Genomic DNA, 12,090 nt, shown 5'->3' on the forward strand with positions numbered 1-12,090 from the left:
ATTGCTGCTTCCCCTTGTAGTAAAACTTGCTGGACCAAAATCTCTCATACAAACCACCAAGGAACTGCAGTATGGTAGCTCTATTATCAGGTCTTCAAAGCATCAGCCAATTGTTATGAGTTGGAAGATATAGAACGGCAGTACAAGAAAAGCCAATTATGCACTTATAGCCACCAACGACTAATCTGCCAGGACCCCACGGTGATGTCAAGCACTTTTTGTTAGCACTGAACTGAAAACTAATGGCTCTAGCATGAATTGTTGAACCTCCACAAGCAGTAGTAGGTATAATGAACAGCTTGGGTCTATTTTCGGGCAAATAACCACTCGGGTTCCAAGGAAACAAGGATAGTATAGGAGCAAATGCCATACGATCGACTGTTGGAAGTATCATTGCTCCTTGCTGATACAGTTCTCCATAGAAGTACCCAAATGAAGGCCATGGTGGCTTCAATGTTGGGTCCACATTCGGTGACACCTTGCAGAGGGTCTCATGCATGAGGACCTCCTTGGCATCACGATGCTCCGCATCTGGAACATCCCGTGAGCAGGCCGTGTAGGTGATAGGTATCACACAGTTTGGAGGTGATATGCGGAGCAGGTCGTCGTTGCCCACACGCAAAAAGAAAACATTTAGCCGGATTTGCAGTAAACTCTACTGGGTTATCGCTTGTAAGACGAACCATCGAACAGGTGGTGGGCGTGCCGACGATGAGGTCGATGTCGCATGAACCATAGAACAGGATTCGGATTACAAGCCAAATGTATTAGAGAAATTCGGAGGAAGATGAAGATCCAGGGAGGAAGATGAACAGAACACACCCCACTACAAGCTAGCCTGCCCTTGCCTTCCACTTCCAAGCCGTAGCCTCCTTCTGAAAACCAGCCGCCTCCGCTAGAGGCATCCCCTGCTCTGCCCAAGGAGGAATGGCAGCCGTGAGTGTGCCTTTAGAGCGTCAAAGGAGCCCGAACTGAATTGTTGTTGACATGCGTGGTATGAGTGCCAATTACGGTTGCACTGACAGACTGACTGTATAAATGTTTGCACAAACTAAAATACTAGAATTTCCAGAGTCTCGTTGCACAAGTAATGCGTGTATGAGCCAATGAAGTTTTCTTTTTAACACAAAGTAGGGGATAAAAGCACGGTAGGGTTTGGTTGTCATCCCTCCGGGGACGACATGCATGGGAGTCCGACGCGATTAGAGGAAGCACACGACACGACATGGACGGCTTGATTAATTAATCTGCTCTTGAACTGTGATGTCTCGCTCCTACACGCTTAATTGAAGTCATTTACAACCTCCATGTGCGCAAAAAATTGCACACAATCAATATAGCTAAAAGTCATCCATATGTAGGTAGTACAGTACATAGGATGAATGTCCATTGTATCCGTATTCATTCTATTAATGTGTATTCATTGTACGTGGTGTTACGAAATCCGGCGGATGCACGATCAAGGATGACACCGAGGCACGGTATTTGTTAACGAGGTTCGGCCGAAGCCTACATCCCCGGGGCATGACTACGGGCGCTCCTCCCCCCAACGCCACAACACCGGCCACCCTGGACGCCGGCACAAAGCCGACGACTCCCCCTGCGAGCCTATTGCTATTATATTGTCATAATCTCTTTGAACTACCCCGCGGTGCCTTTATATATTAGGGCCGGGTTACACGTGTTCGACTCCAACACCTAACCCTCCGCTAATCCAATTCCAATTGTAACCCTACTTATACACATATTCGACACATATCTCAACAAACTCCATCTTGGCGAATATGTCCCTCGCCATCTTGAAGCCGTCATGCACGAACCTCCGTGTACCTTGGACTTGAAACATCGAGCTCCACTGGTACTTCTTTGACATCACATGACTCCACCTGCAACAGTAGTCCCTTTCTTTTCATTAACAGTCAATTCTCCCGACAAAAATAAGTTCTCCAAACTCCTGCCTTGTGTTCCTAACTTCCCGGAGTATCCGTTCAACACCATCACACACCGATCATAAAGTCACCATATTCGACAACACCGATGTATCGTCACCCTGGTAGCTTCTTAATTGATCTATGTGAAAGTCGAACAACTCACATGTTAGGTGCCACACATAAGAGTTACCCGAACTCATCATCCTCGCTATCGTTGACTGTCCTCATGAAACTTGAAGAAATTTCGCTGTCGCCCTTGAGTCATCTTGAGTCAAATTCACAGTTTTCTCATCCTTTTCGAATAGTCTTCTACATGTCCCACGGCTATAGCACTCCGCCTCCTTCTGCATCCCATCGCCTGCACTTTGCCATGTGCATCGAACATCACAGAATATATGCCCATGTGCTCTCTAAGCCTTTGACAATCCAGACTTTCTGAAAATACACCTTCTCAGATTCCCCATGGCCGATTCTTGTCCATCACCATCCCGATAGACCCAGTCACCAACTTGAACCTGATACTCGCCAACACTGCTTCAGCACCCCTGCACACATGTGAAACCATTGTCTGACCGCATATGCCCTGGTCTGTTGCTGTGTCCCGTGCTTAGCGCACACCTCGCCGCTATTACCGCGTCGAGCATCCGCAATCTTGGCCAAGGTCTACTGGGTAGCATACCCACACCATCTCAGGCCCCACCGTGCCACGTGTTGCCATGCCACAGAATTTGGACACCATCAGCACTCACGCTCCTATGTCGTTGTCGCCGATTTCACCGTCCTCTTCTGTTCCGACCGACATCTCTGTCGATCTGCCAGACTGTCGTCTAACCCCAGCCGAACTTGTCCGACTGCAACCGTGCTCCACCTTGCGACGTGTCATCTCAACACCAAGTGTATTGCTTGACGCCTTGTAGATACACGATCCTCACGACACGCTCCAGGCTACTCCTAGCCTTATACGCGCACCGTCTCTCGTCACTTGAAGCCACGCTGCACGCACCCACCGTCCTGTCAAAGCTCCCGACAAACCAACACTAGTCTGCTCTTCAGAGAAACTCCTGAGATCTTTTCACTTCTGTATGCAATCATCCTTTTTTTTCCTTCCTGCAGAACTTCGGCACTTGGAAAAATATGATATGCAACAGATGAACTTGACCTCTGTCTCCAGCCTGCAGCTAGCCTTCCGTGGTTTGTAACCTGCCTTGCCTGACGTTTTATCATGTCATGGATCAGTTCTTTGAGTCCCTGTTCTTCTCCTGGTGTCCTACTCGGCCTTGCCCTCTTGCCGCACAGACTCGGCCTCGGCTTCTGCCCACGCTACGACGCACGCGGTCCGTCGGCCTCCCGGCACCTGCTCCTGACCCCCTTCCTATCAATCCTGGAATTAGACGCCCCGCACCTGGCCTCCCTTGTCCTTTTGTCCTTTGCCTTTTTCCTTTGAACCCGACCAGAATAGCATCACACGTGAAGGCCTAACATACATATACATGCAAGTTTTCTTTTGTTTCTTCGCTCCTTGAATTCCAATCCGATTAGTACCCTCAAAGCATGTCCTTTTCCTTTTCTTCTTGGAATCCGAGCCCAAACTAGTCTTGCATGCAAATCCTTCCTTTACTCTGTGCCCACGCCGATGACTTTCCTTCGTCGATTCAAAGGAAACCTGCGAACAAAAATCCGTGTGTGCCGCCGTCTTTACACGTATGCCGTAGAACTCTTACTCAGATTTTCAATCCATCTTCCGCAACCTCGTCCGACGAAACTCTGGTGTCTGTCACCTGCTGCACGAGCACGCAGCCGCCAGCACTTTGTAACAGTCGCACCCTTGTGCAAATTATATGCACAAATTCGTGTTGCACCCTGGCCACCTGCATTGTCGACACAACTCGTCCACCGTGCCACCATGCCGCCCTGTACCACACCCGATCCACCGCTAGACCGCGATGCATCCTGCCCTGATCTATCCGATCGTCCCTGCGTCTGGTCGCCGGTCTGATCGTGAGCCGAAGCCGTCGTCCGATCCACGACGTCTTCCCAGCCACTGTGTCGGCCCGATCACCACGCCTGGTCGATCCTTGCCAACTGCAGCCCATCAAACGGTTCAAGCCGCCTGCCTGAAGTGTTCGACTCCACCGATCGCAAATCTGATCGCCGCCATGCTCCACCTTGCACCGCATTGGACGTTCCGCGGCGCCCGTCGAGCATGATCCTCGCACCTCCCACAAGATCTTCCGCATCCCCTCAACCTCGCTCTGATACCACTTGTTACGAAATCCGGCGGATGCACGATCAAGGATGACACCGAGGCACGATATTTGTTAACGAGGTTCGGCCAAAGCCTACATCCCCGGGACATGACTACGGGCGCTCCTCCCCCCAACGCCGCAACACCGGCCACCCTAGGCGCCGGCACAAAGCCGCCGGCTCCCCCTGCGAGCCTATTGCTATTATGTTGTCATAATCTCTTTGATCTACCCCGCGGTGCCTTTATATATTAAGCCCGGGTTACACGTATTCGACTCTAACATCTAACCCTCCGCTAATCCAAGTCCAATTGTAACCCTATTCATACACATATTCGACACATATCTTAACACATGGGCCTAACAGACACCCACGAGACAATTGATATATGTATTCATCCATACATGCAACGCCAGTTTAGTTCTTGGGCACCAACCAATATGGATAAAAATCTTTTTTTCTAGCAAACATGCAACGCATTCACCCACGACCACGATGCATATCTCCAATTCTCTATCAATCTTGCTTTCCATGCTAGAAGCTAGCTACCATGCATGGGAACGGGAAGCTTTGGGAACTTTGTATGCTCAGCATATTCCAAACGATCTGGCAATTAGTTTGCCAATAGTTAGGAACTTGCTTTGTGTCAAATCCTTAACATTCATGTACCGGTTAGGCCGGTGCCATACCTATCTTTGGCTCCCTTCTTTTCAGCCTTTGGGCCAGGTTACGGTTTCCAGTCAGCTGAAGCTGAAAAAGAAGAAAAAATTCCCCACAGGCTGAAATGAGAAGCCCTTCTGAAATCACGTGTAAACGGAGCTTCCGGGATAAACTGTCCGAGACCAGTTTCCCAAGCTTCTCCGCATGAGCAATTCGAGTTTGCCCCACGGCGAAAATGCCACCGCCGAATTCACAGGAAATAACAGGCACCCGACCTCCTCGCACTCGACTCGTCCCCATTACCCAACCCTATCGGGATTGGGCCCTCCCGTGCAGTCGCCGCTCCTCCCCCCGTCCCTCCCCACCGCCGGCCATCCTGCCTCCTCCTCACCGCCGGCCGCCTTCTCCATCTACCCCGCAACCGGCGCGCGCACCACCTGCCCAGGATCCCCTTCTCCCCCGCAGCCGACGCCTCGCCATCCCGCCCACCGACCGTGCTGTGTCTCGTCACCGTTCCTACAGGGGCTACTCGCCGGCCGTCCAGGAGCTACATCCCCCGCCCCCCACACACACCTTCTGCCACCGAGGCCGCTGGACTAGGCACCGTCTCTAGCTCGGGCTAATTTCCAGCCGCGACAGATCCTGCGGCCGTGAGGAGCTTTTCAATTTCAAAATGTAGGGGAAAGAAAAAAAACAGAGTTGTTCACAAAATATGCCTATTTTCCGTGGCCTATTTTTGTTACAAAATATAAACCCGTAAAATCAAATCAACACATGATGTTCTTCTGGCCATCCTAATTTTGGTTACGAAATATAATATTTGTGACAATTTTTTTTAATTCGTCTGAATACGAATCTAAAGGTACATTTTCTTGTGCACTTTGATAACAGGAAGAAAAGGATAAACCACGAGAGCATCAATACGGAACAAACCCTTTGTGTTGGTTGCCATTCCCACTGGGCCCGTTCGGTTAGAAGATTCCCTGGGGGGATTGGAGGGGATCCGATGGGATTTGGACTAAAATCTCTTGATTCCCTGCGGATCCCGAGCGGTAATGGTGTAACCGAACTAGGCCCAAACGATCGGTGCAAAGGTATGGTAAAGCATGTCACAGAGTTTACAAAGCGAAGATTAATTTTCTGCACAAGCGTATATATCAACTCACTTAACGCAAGGCATTAATATATTCTCCGGGCTCTCCGAAGAAAAAAGAAGAAAACGAAAGAAATCAAAAGGCCAAAGGAATAAAAAGGATGGGCATCGATACTGAAAATTCCCCACCACACCAAAAGATGCCCCCCAAAATGTCGAGACGAATAGAATCGGATTCACTTCACATGACGGCGCAGGCGCTCGAGGGATCCTCCTCGACGAACAGCGGCCTGTACCCGCCGCCCCCGTAGCACCCCGACGGCGCGGGCACGGCGGTGACGGCGTAGCCGTACACCCTGCCGCAGCCGGCGCACCTGCACCCCTCGTAGTACCCCTGGTAGCACGGGCAGCCGCAGGGCGCCATCGGCGCCGCCGGCCACGACGGGATCTCCACCATCGCTGACGCCGGCGGGCCCAGGCCCACGTCGATAGGTGGGCCCCAAGCGGACTTAATGGGCCGCGGCTGCAGCCTCTCCCTGGGCCTCATCTTCTCCTCCATCTCCGGCGGCGGCGCGGCGGGCAGCGGCGGGATCTCAATCGGCGGCTCGGACTCCAGCATGGCGGGCCTCTCCCCCGCCCCCGGGTGCATCTCCTCGACCATCGCCGGCATCCCCGCCGCTATGTGGCTGTCCGGTGGGCCGTGCTGCATCGGCGGTGGCGGCTGCTCGTGCTCGTGTTGCATCGGCGGCGGCGGTTGCTCCACGGGCTGCTGCTGCGGCGGCGGCGGAGGAGGTTCTGTCTCCCTTGGTTTCTCCTTGTGCTTCTTCTTGCCGTTGCCGTTGTTCACTGGTTGCGGCTGTGGGGGCCCTTCCATTTGAGGTAGCGGCCCGCCGCTTTCCGGCGTGATGATCTCGACGCCCTTGATCACCTTGCCGGCCATGCACCGGATCTTGCATGAGAGCCGGTGAGGGTCGAAGGGCCCGACCACCGCGATCGTCTTGCTGCCGTTGTCGTAGGAGATGGTCCTGATCCTCTCCTTATCTGTGTCAAAGAGATCAGAAATTGCAAGTCAGTAGCAGTGATCAAGACGAAGATATATAAAAAACGGATGAAGATGAATTTAATGTTTAATCTGTACCTTGGAGTTTGCAGAGGATCTTGCGGATCTTCTTGTAGCATGGGCGGCAATCCAGATCAACCGTTAGGATTAGCACAAAGCTCTGCATGTTGACACAGCAGAATTAGTAAAGGTAATTAGACATTCCTTTCTTTTATATACAGCATATATAGAATTAGGAGGCTCAACAAATTAATGTTGTTTTTCGCTTCCCTTATGTTACATCATGAATAAATGAATGCAAATTAAGGATTACAACATCAAAGTTAATTAGCAAATTTCATTCAGCTTATGCAATTATTTAATATATATATACAGGGAGTAATTCAATCTTGAATTTTGCTAGTTGCAGTGCAGCTGAATCAGACACATGTATTTCTGTAGATAGCATCTATGTGGTTTTTGTTCTACAAGAAACATATGCATCTACAGGAATATATGCAGAGTTCTAGAGACTAGAATATATGCCCTCCGGTCTCAGCTCCCATTCCCTTGAGATTTTTCTTTTCTTTTCTGGGTTTTTTCTAAGATCAATCCAAGTGATCCGTGTAGCATAAACACACAATTAGAGAACACATACACCATGCCATCTATCTTGCAATTTGCAAACCAAAACAGAGAGAAACAGAGCTCACCTTCTCTGCCATGCTTGTTGTGTGACCTCCTTGGCTTCTTACATGGAGAGAGAGAAGCAGTCTGTAGTGTGGAGAAAGAGAGGCAGGGAGAGAGGTAGGCGTCTGTCAAGTCTGAAGGCTGGAGAGAGGAGTATAAATTGCAGAGACTAGTAACGTGTTTCCTAATTCCTCCATAAACAACATTTTTCTAAAGTAGGCATGCAATCGGTCTAACTTTAATTACTAACCTAATTTATTTGGGATTGAATTTGCATTTAACGATGTCCTTATTTGTTGACTAATTGAGGTTGTGTGAGTTAGCAAACTCGATATCTCCTGCCAGAGTCACCTCCTACTAATAAGCTCTGACCAAATAGTAGCTGCAGTAATTAGCAGAAACATTCCTAGTTGCCAACAGATAGTTGCTACGAATAAGTTTTTATATTTTAAAAGGCTACTTAACATTTTGATTTGTTACGTATTCATTGTTGACAATAATTTCTATCTATTTTCCATAACAATATAATTTGTTTACGTTTATAAACATATGACCAGAACTTAAATGAGTGGTCATCGGCAGCAGACTTAACTAGGCGCCGTCTAGAACACATGGCAACACTTCATCCTTCTGGAGACAGCTAGTTCATTTGGAAAGGAGAAAGTTTGATGTTGCCTGTCAGTGTGTTTCCGTGTTAAGCATTCCCATGAAAGTGGCTAAGTAAGGGTGAGGCCATGGAATCAGGTTCTTTCTTGCACTGACTATGCATGGCAATTTATAAGAAATCAAGAAGCTTTTGGATCTTGATGCTAAATTTAAAGTATTGATCCTTTGAGAAAGTAGACAACACATGCATGCGTGGGGATTCTGGAGAAACAAGTCCCTTTTCGCTTTGCAGCAAGGCAAAAGCAGAGAGCATCATAGTAGGTTTTTTATTGCTAGGCTAGAGTTGACGATTATTCACAGTTCCGGACTTGGTCAGAATTGCATTTTGGTACCGTACAGTTTCAAATTCATGTTCCTTGGTTATGAAAATAAGCAGTCATTTGCTTTCAGGTGTTTAAAAGAAAGCACCAAAGTACAAACGGCCGATCAAAGTTCTTTCAGGTTTTTTATTACTAGGGTTTTGCAATCTTGGTTTTTACCCTAGTTCTTTGCTTTTTGACCTTTTCTGTACTAACGATAAATCGTGGGATAGCTCCCGATCAAAGTACTACTCCGTAGTAGGTAGAGCATATCTTGCTAGCGCGCTCGCTCTGCACCGGTAGAGTAGAGCTGAAATGATTTGCACGGGGCAGCAAAATGTACTAGGACCTCATATATTTATTAACACCAGAGTTGTTATCTTTATTTATGCATCCATTCAGCATCTTGCCCTTGTTCTATATATCTTTGTTTGAGCAAAGGCCAAAATGCTACTCAATCACAATTTGTCTAGACTATTCTATTTCTTTAGAGTTCAAGCTAGGAGGATAGAAATCGATAGAAACATGTTACCTGGAAGGATAGAATACTTAGATGCATGCATTACAGGCTTGGGAAGCACAGGGAATGAATAGAGCAACCATTTAAACAGACATACCTTACTGGAACAAAGCTCCATGTATATTGTTTCTAGGTAACCTCTTATCTTCTGGTACACCGTACACCACACATGAACCATGGCCCATTGGCTAAGGGAAGTGAATATGTCCATCACCTTGTGTTCATATGCGTGGTTGTCCAACTGTTTGGCTGTAGAGCCTAGTCGAGTCCTGCAGGTGGGTCAGTTTTGCCGTAGACAGAATGCAGAAAGAACATGTTTACCAGGCTCTAATTATTACTTGGAGTGAATTCCATTTTGACCGCCAATTTTCAGTTCTTTGACAGCTTTCACCCCATTTAATGGGATTTCTGTTTTTTGACCCCATTTAGTAAAAGTTGTGCCACTACTAACCCCATTTAGTGAGATAGAAAAAACATTGAGTAGTCTTCCTTTACTGGTACATGAAAAACAAACTTTGGAGTTCCGAGTGAATGATATGATTATTTTTTCCAAGGAAAATAAAGGATGGCATCAATACTGAAAGAAAACAACATTTTTCCAGAGTAGGCATGCCATTGGTTAGCTTTAATTACCATCCTAATTTATTTGCGATTGAATTTGCTTCTAACGCTGTCCTTATTTGTTGACTAATTGAGGATGTGTGTGAGTTAGCAAAATCGATATCTCCTGCCACTGAGTAACCTCCTACTAGTAAACTCAGACCAAATACTAGCTGCAGTAATTAGTATAAACATGCCTAGCTGTCAACAGATTTTGATAATTCCAAAACATAACATTTTTATTTGTTACGTAAATTATTGGTATTAGTTGCTATTTTTTTGCAGAACACAATAATTTCTTTATATTTGATAAACACATAAATCAATGGTCAAGATTATGTTGTACATACCATATTATCCATGTCCAAATGTTAGCTTTAGGGATATGATTATGAACCAGTACAAAGAGATCAAGGAGGATCCATTATAATCTTAACACAGTTATGAAGATAGTTTGTCCAATATGATAATGTAACAAACAAGAACTCTACTGCATCTTTCGTTTATCGAGAGCCCGTGTCCAGAACATAGGGCGACACTTCATCCTTCTTGGGACATCTAGTTCAACTGCGAAGTTAAAATTTTGGTGCTGCTGGCCTTCTCTGGTTGTGTTACTACTCTTAACAAAAGTGGCTATGTGAGGCCATGGAATCAGGTTCTTTGTTGCAGTAACTATGCATGCACAATTATACTGTATAAAAATTAAGAAGAGCTTTTGCCTCTTGATGATACGTGCTAGTACAAGCATCTCCTTAGAGAAAGCAGACAACACAGTCATGGGGATTTGGAGAAACAACTCAGCATTCGCTTTGCAACAAGGCAAAAGCAGAGCATCATGGATTTTTTATCGCCCTCGTTGACGATAAAACATGGTCGAAGATGTAATGGTCAAAATTTCATTTTAGATTTGAAAATCTTATAATTTCAGTTCGCGTTCCTTGGTTATGGAAGTAAGTAGCCATTTGCTTTCAGGCGTTTTAAAGCAAACACCAAACTACAAACGGCGAGCTAGGGCTGTTTGCAGTCTTGGTTTTTAGGTCTGCACCTTCTTCGTACTAGTGATAAATCATGGGATAGGCCCTGGGCCCATGAATCCAGGTCCACGGAGGCCCGCAGGTATCCATGTATACAGTACAGTATACTAGACCTGTATTAGTGGGCTGGCGCACTGGATCATGTATGGGCTTGGCCAGCCGGTCCATTATTGGAACCTTGGCCTGATCAGATTCTAACTTGGGACTGGATGTTAATCGAGCGTATGACGGGACGAGACGGCATTCTCACGCAGCAGATCGACGGACGGCATCAGACTCTTTTTTTTTTTAAGGAAACAGATTCCATTAAATCAACCTCCCACTATTACACACTTGATCAAGCGACGCCCCGGACAGGCCCAGGGATATCGCGTTCGAGGATCCCATCAGATCCATTGCTCCTAGCAAAGGAAGCTAATTCATGGGCAAGAGAGTTCCCTGTGCCATTCACCCAAGTGCACTTGTGGCGGTGGAGCAGTGACAGTGCATTACAGGCCTCCTGGGTGATGAAACAAAAGGTCTGTACCTGGCTCCTGCATACAAGAGATAAGGAACTTACAGTCGGATTAAACCTGGAGGATCGGCGAAGCGAAGCGCTGAAGGGACACAATGCCGTTTCTGGCTGCCATTGCCTCAGCTTCCGCAGCAGAATTGCACCCGCCACTTGCACCCCAGGCAGAGGCAATCACTTCCCCACCAAGCATTCTTGGTCTGTTCGATGAAACTTGCATCAACGTTGAGCTTCATCCACCCTGTGTCCGGTGGTGTCCAGGTGTCCTTCCCCCGCCCAGAGGTGTTCCCTCTGACAGTGTGCGACACCATGTCATCCGGTTGAGCAACTTGGTCATTTTGTGACTCCCCAGAGGCACCTAGGCTACCAAAACAGTTCAGGATTTCTCTATCACTTCTCTTGATATTTTCCATAGCCGCTGAATAGCTTGTAATAAACCTGGCAGAGTCTTCGATCGTCTCTTTGCCATCCCCAAAGATAGCATTATTCCTTAAATGCCAGGCCCTCCACCAGAGGAATAACAGGCGTTGCTTTGTAGCTGCATCTACCGAGTCGAGGATGATGAGCACCCAGTCGTCGCCCGAGTGTCTCAGCTCACATTCGTCAGGCAGCTTCCATTCCTTTCTCATACGCTGCCTAAGTCCTCTCGCCTTCGTGCAGGAGATGACAACATGATGGTTTGTCTCCTCTTCTGTAGAGAATTCGAAGTGGACCTAACACACTACGAGAGGGTCTATTCACCTATACCAACTACTTTGGTGTAGTTGATTAGTTCCTTTTTATTTCTACTTACTTAGTGCAAG

General features: G+C 47.4%; 1 protein-coding gene and 1 long non-coding RNA gene across 5 annotated transcripts; one reads left to right on the forward strand and one right to left on the reverse strand.

Moving 5' to 3' along the window:
• Positions 1–5,920: 5,920 nt before the first annotated feature.
• Positions 5,921–9,681, reverse strand: LOC104584476 (protein PYRICULARIA ORYZAE RESISTANCE 21). Of its 4 annotated transcripts, none has more exons than XM_024455247.1 (4): positions 9,240–9,681; positions 7,681–7,741; positions 7,067–7,148; positions 5,921–6,969 (listed from the first exon to the last, which is right to left on the reverse strand). In XM_024455247.1, exons 2-4 carry the CDS (start codon positions 7,690–7,692, stop codon positions 6,170–6,172), a joined length of 894 nt encoding a protein of 297 aa, XP_024311015.1. In that variant the 5' UTR covers positions 7,693–7,741; positions 9,240–9,681; the 3' UTR covers positions 5,921–6,169. The 4 variants fall into 4 exon arrangements, with proteins under 4 accessions (XP_024311015.1, XP_024311014.1, XP_024311013.1 ...); XM_024455246.1 differs by having other exon boundaries at positions 9,155–9,249; XM_024455245.1 differs by lacking the exon at positions 9,240–9,681 and adding an exon at positions 9,155–9,222 and having other exon boundaries at positions 7,681–7,798.
• On the forward strand, positions 6,968–8,712 carry LOC112268937. The gene is made up of 2 exons (XR_002960500.1): positions 6,968–7,178; positions 8,215–8,712. It is a non-coding gene; the product is annotated as an uncharacterized LOC112268937 (long non-coding RNA).
• Positions 9,682–12,090: the final 2,409 nt, after the last annotated feature.

The sequence above is a fragment of the Brachypodium distachyon genome, chromosome 4 (assembly GCF_000005505.3).
Source record: "Brachypodium distachyon strain Bd21 chromosome 4, Brachypodium_distachyon_v3.0, whole genome shotgun sequence".
NCBI lineage: Eukaryota > Viridiplantae > Streptophyta > Magnoliopsida > Poales > Poaceae > Brachypodium > Brachypodium distachyon.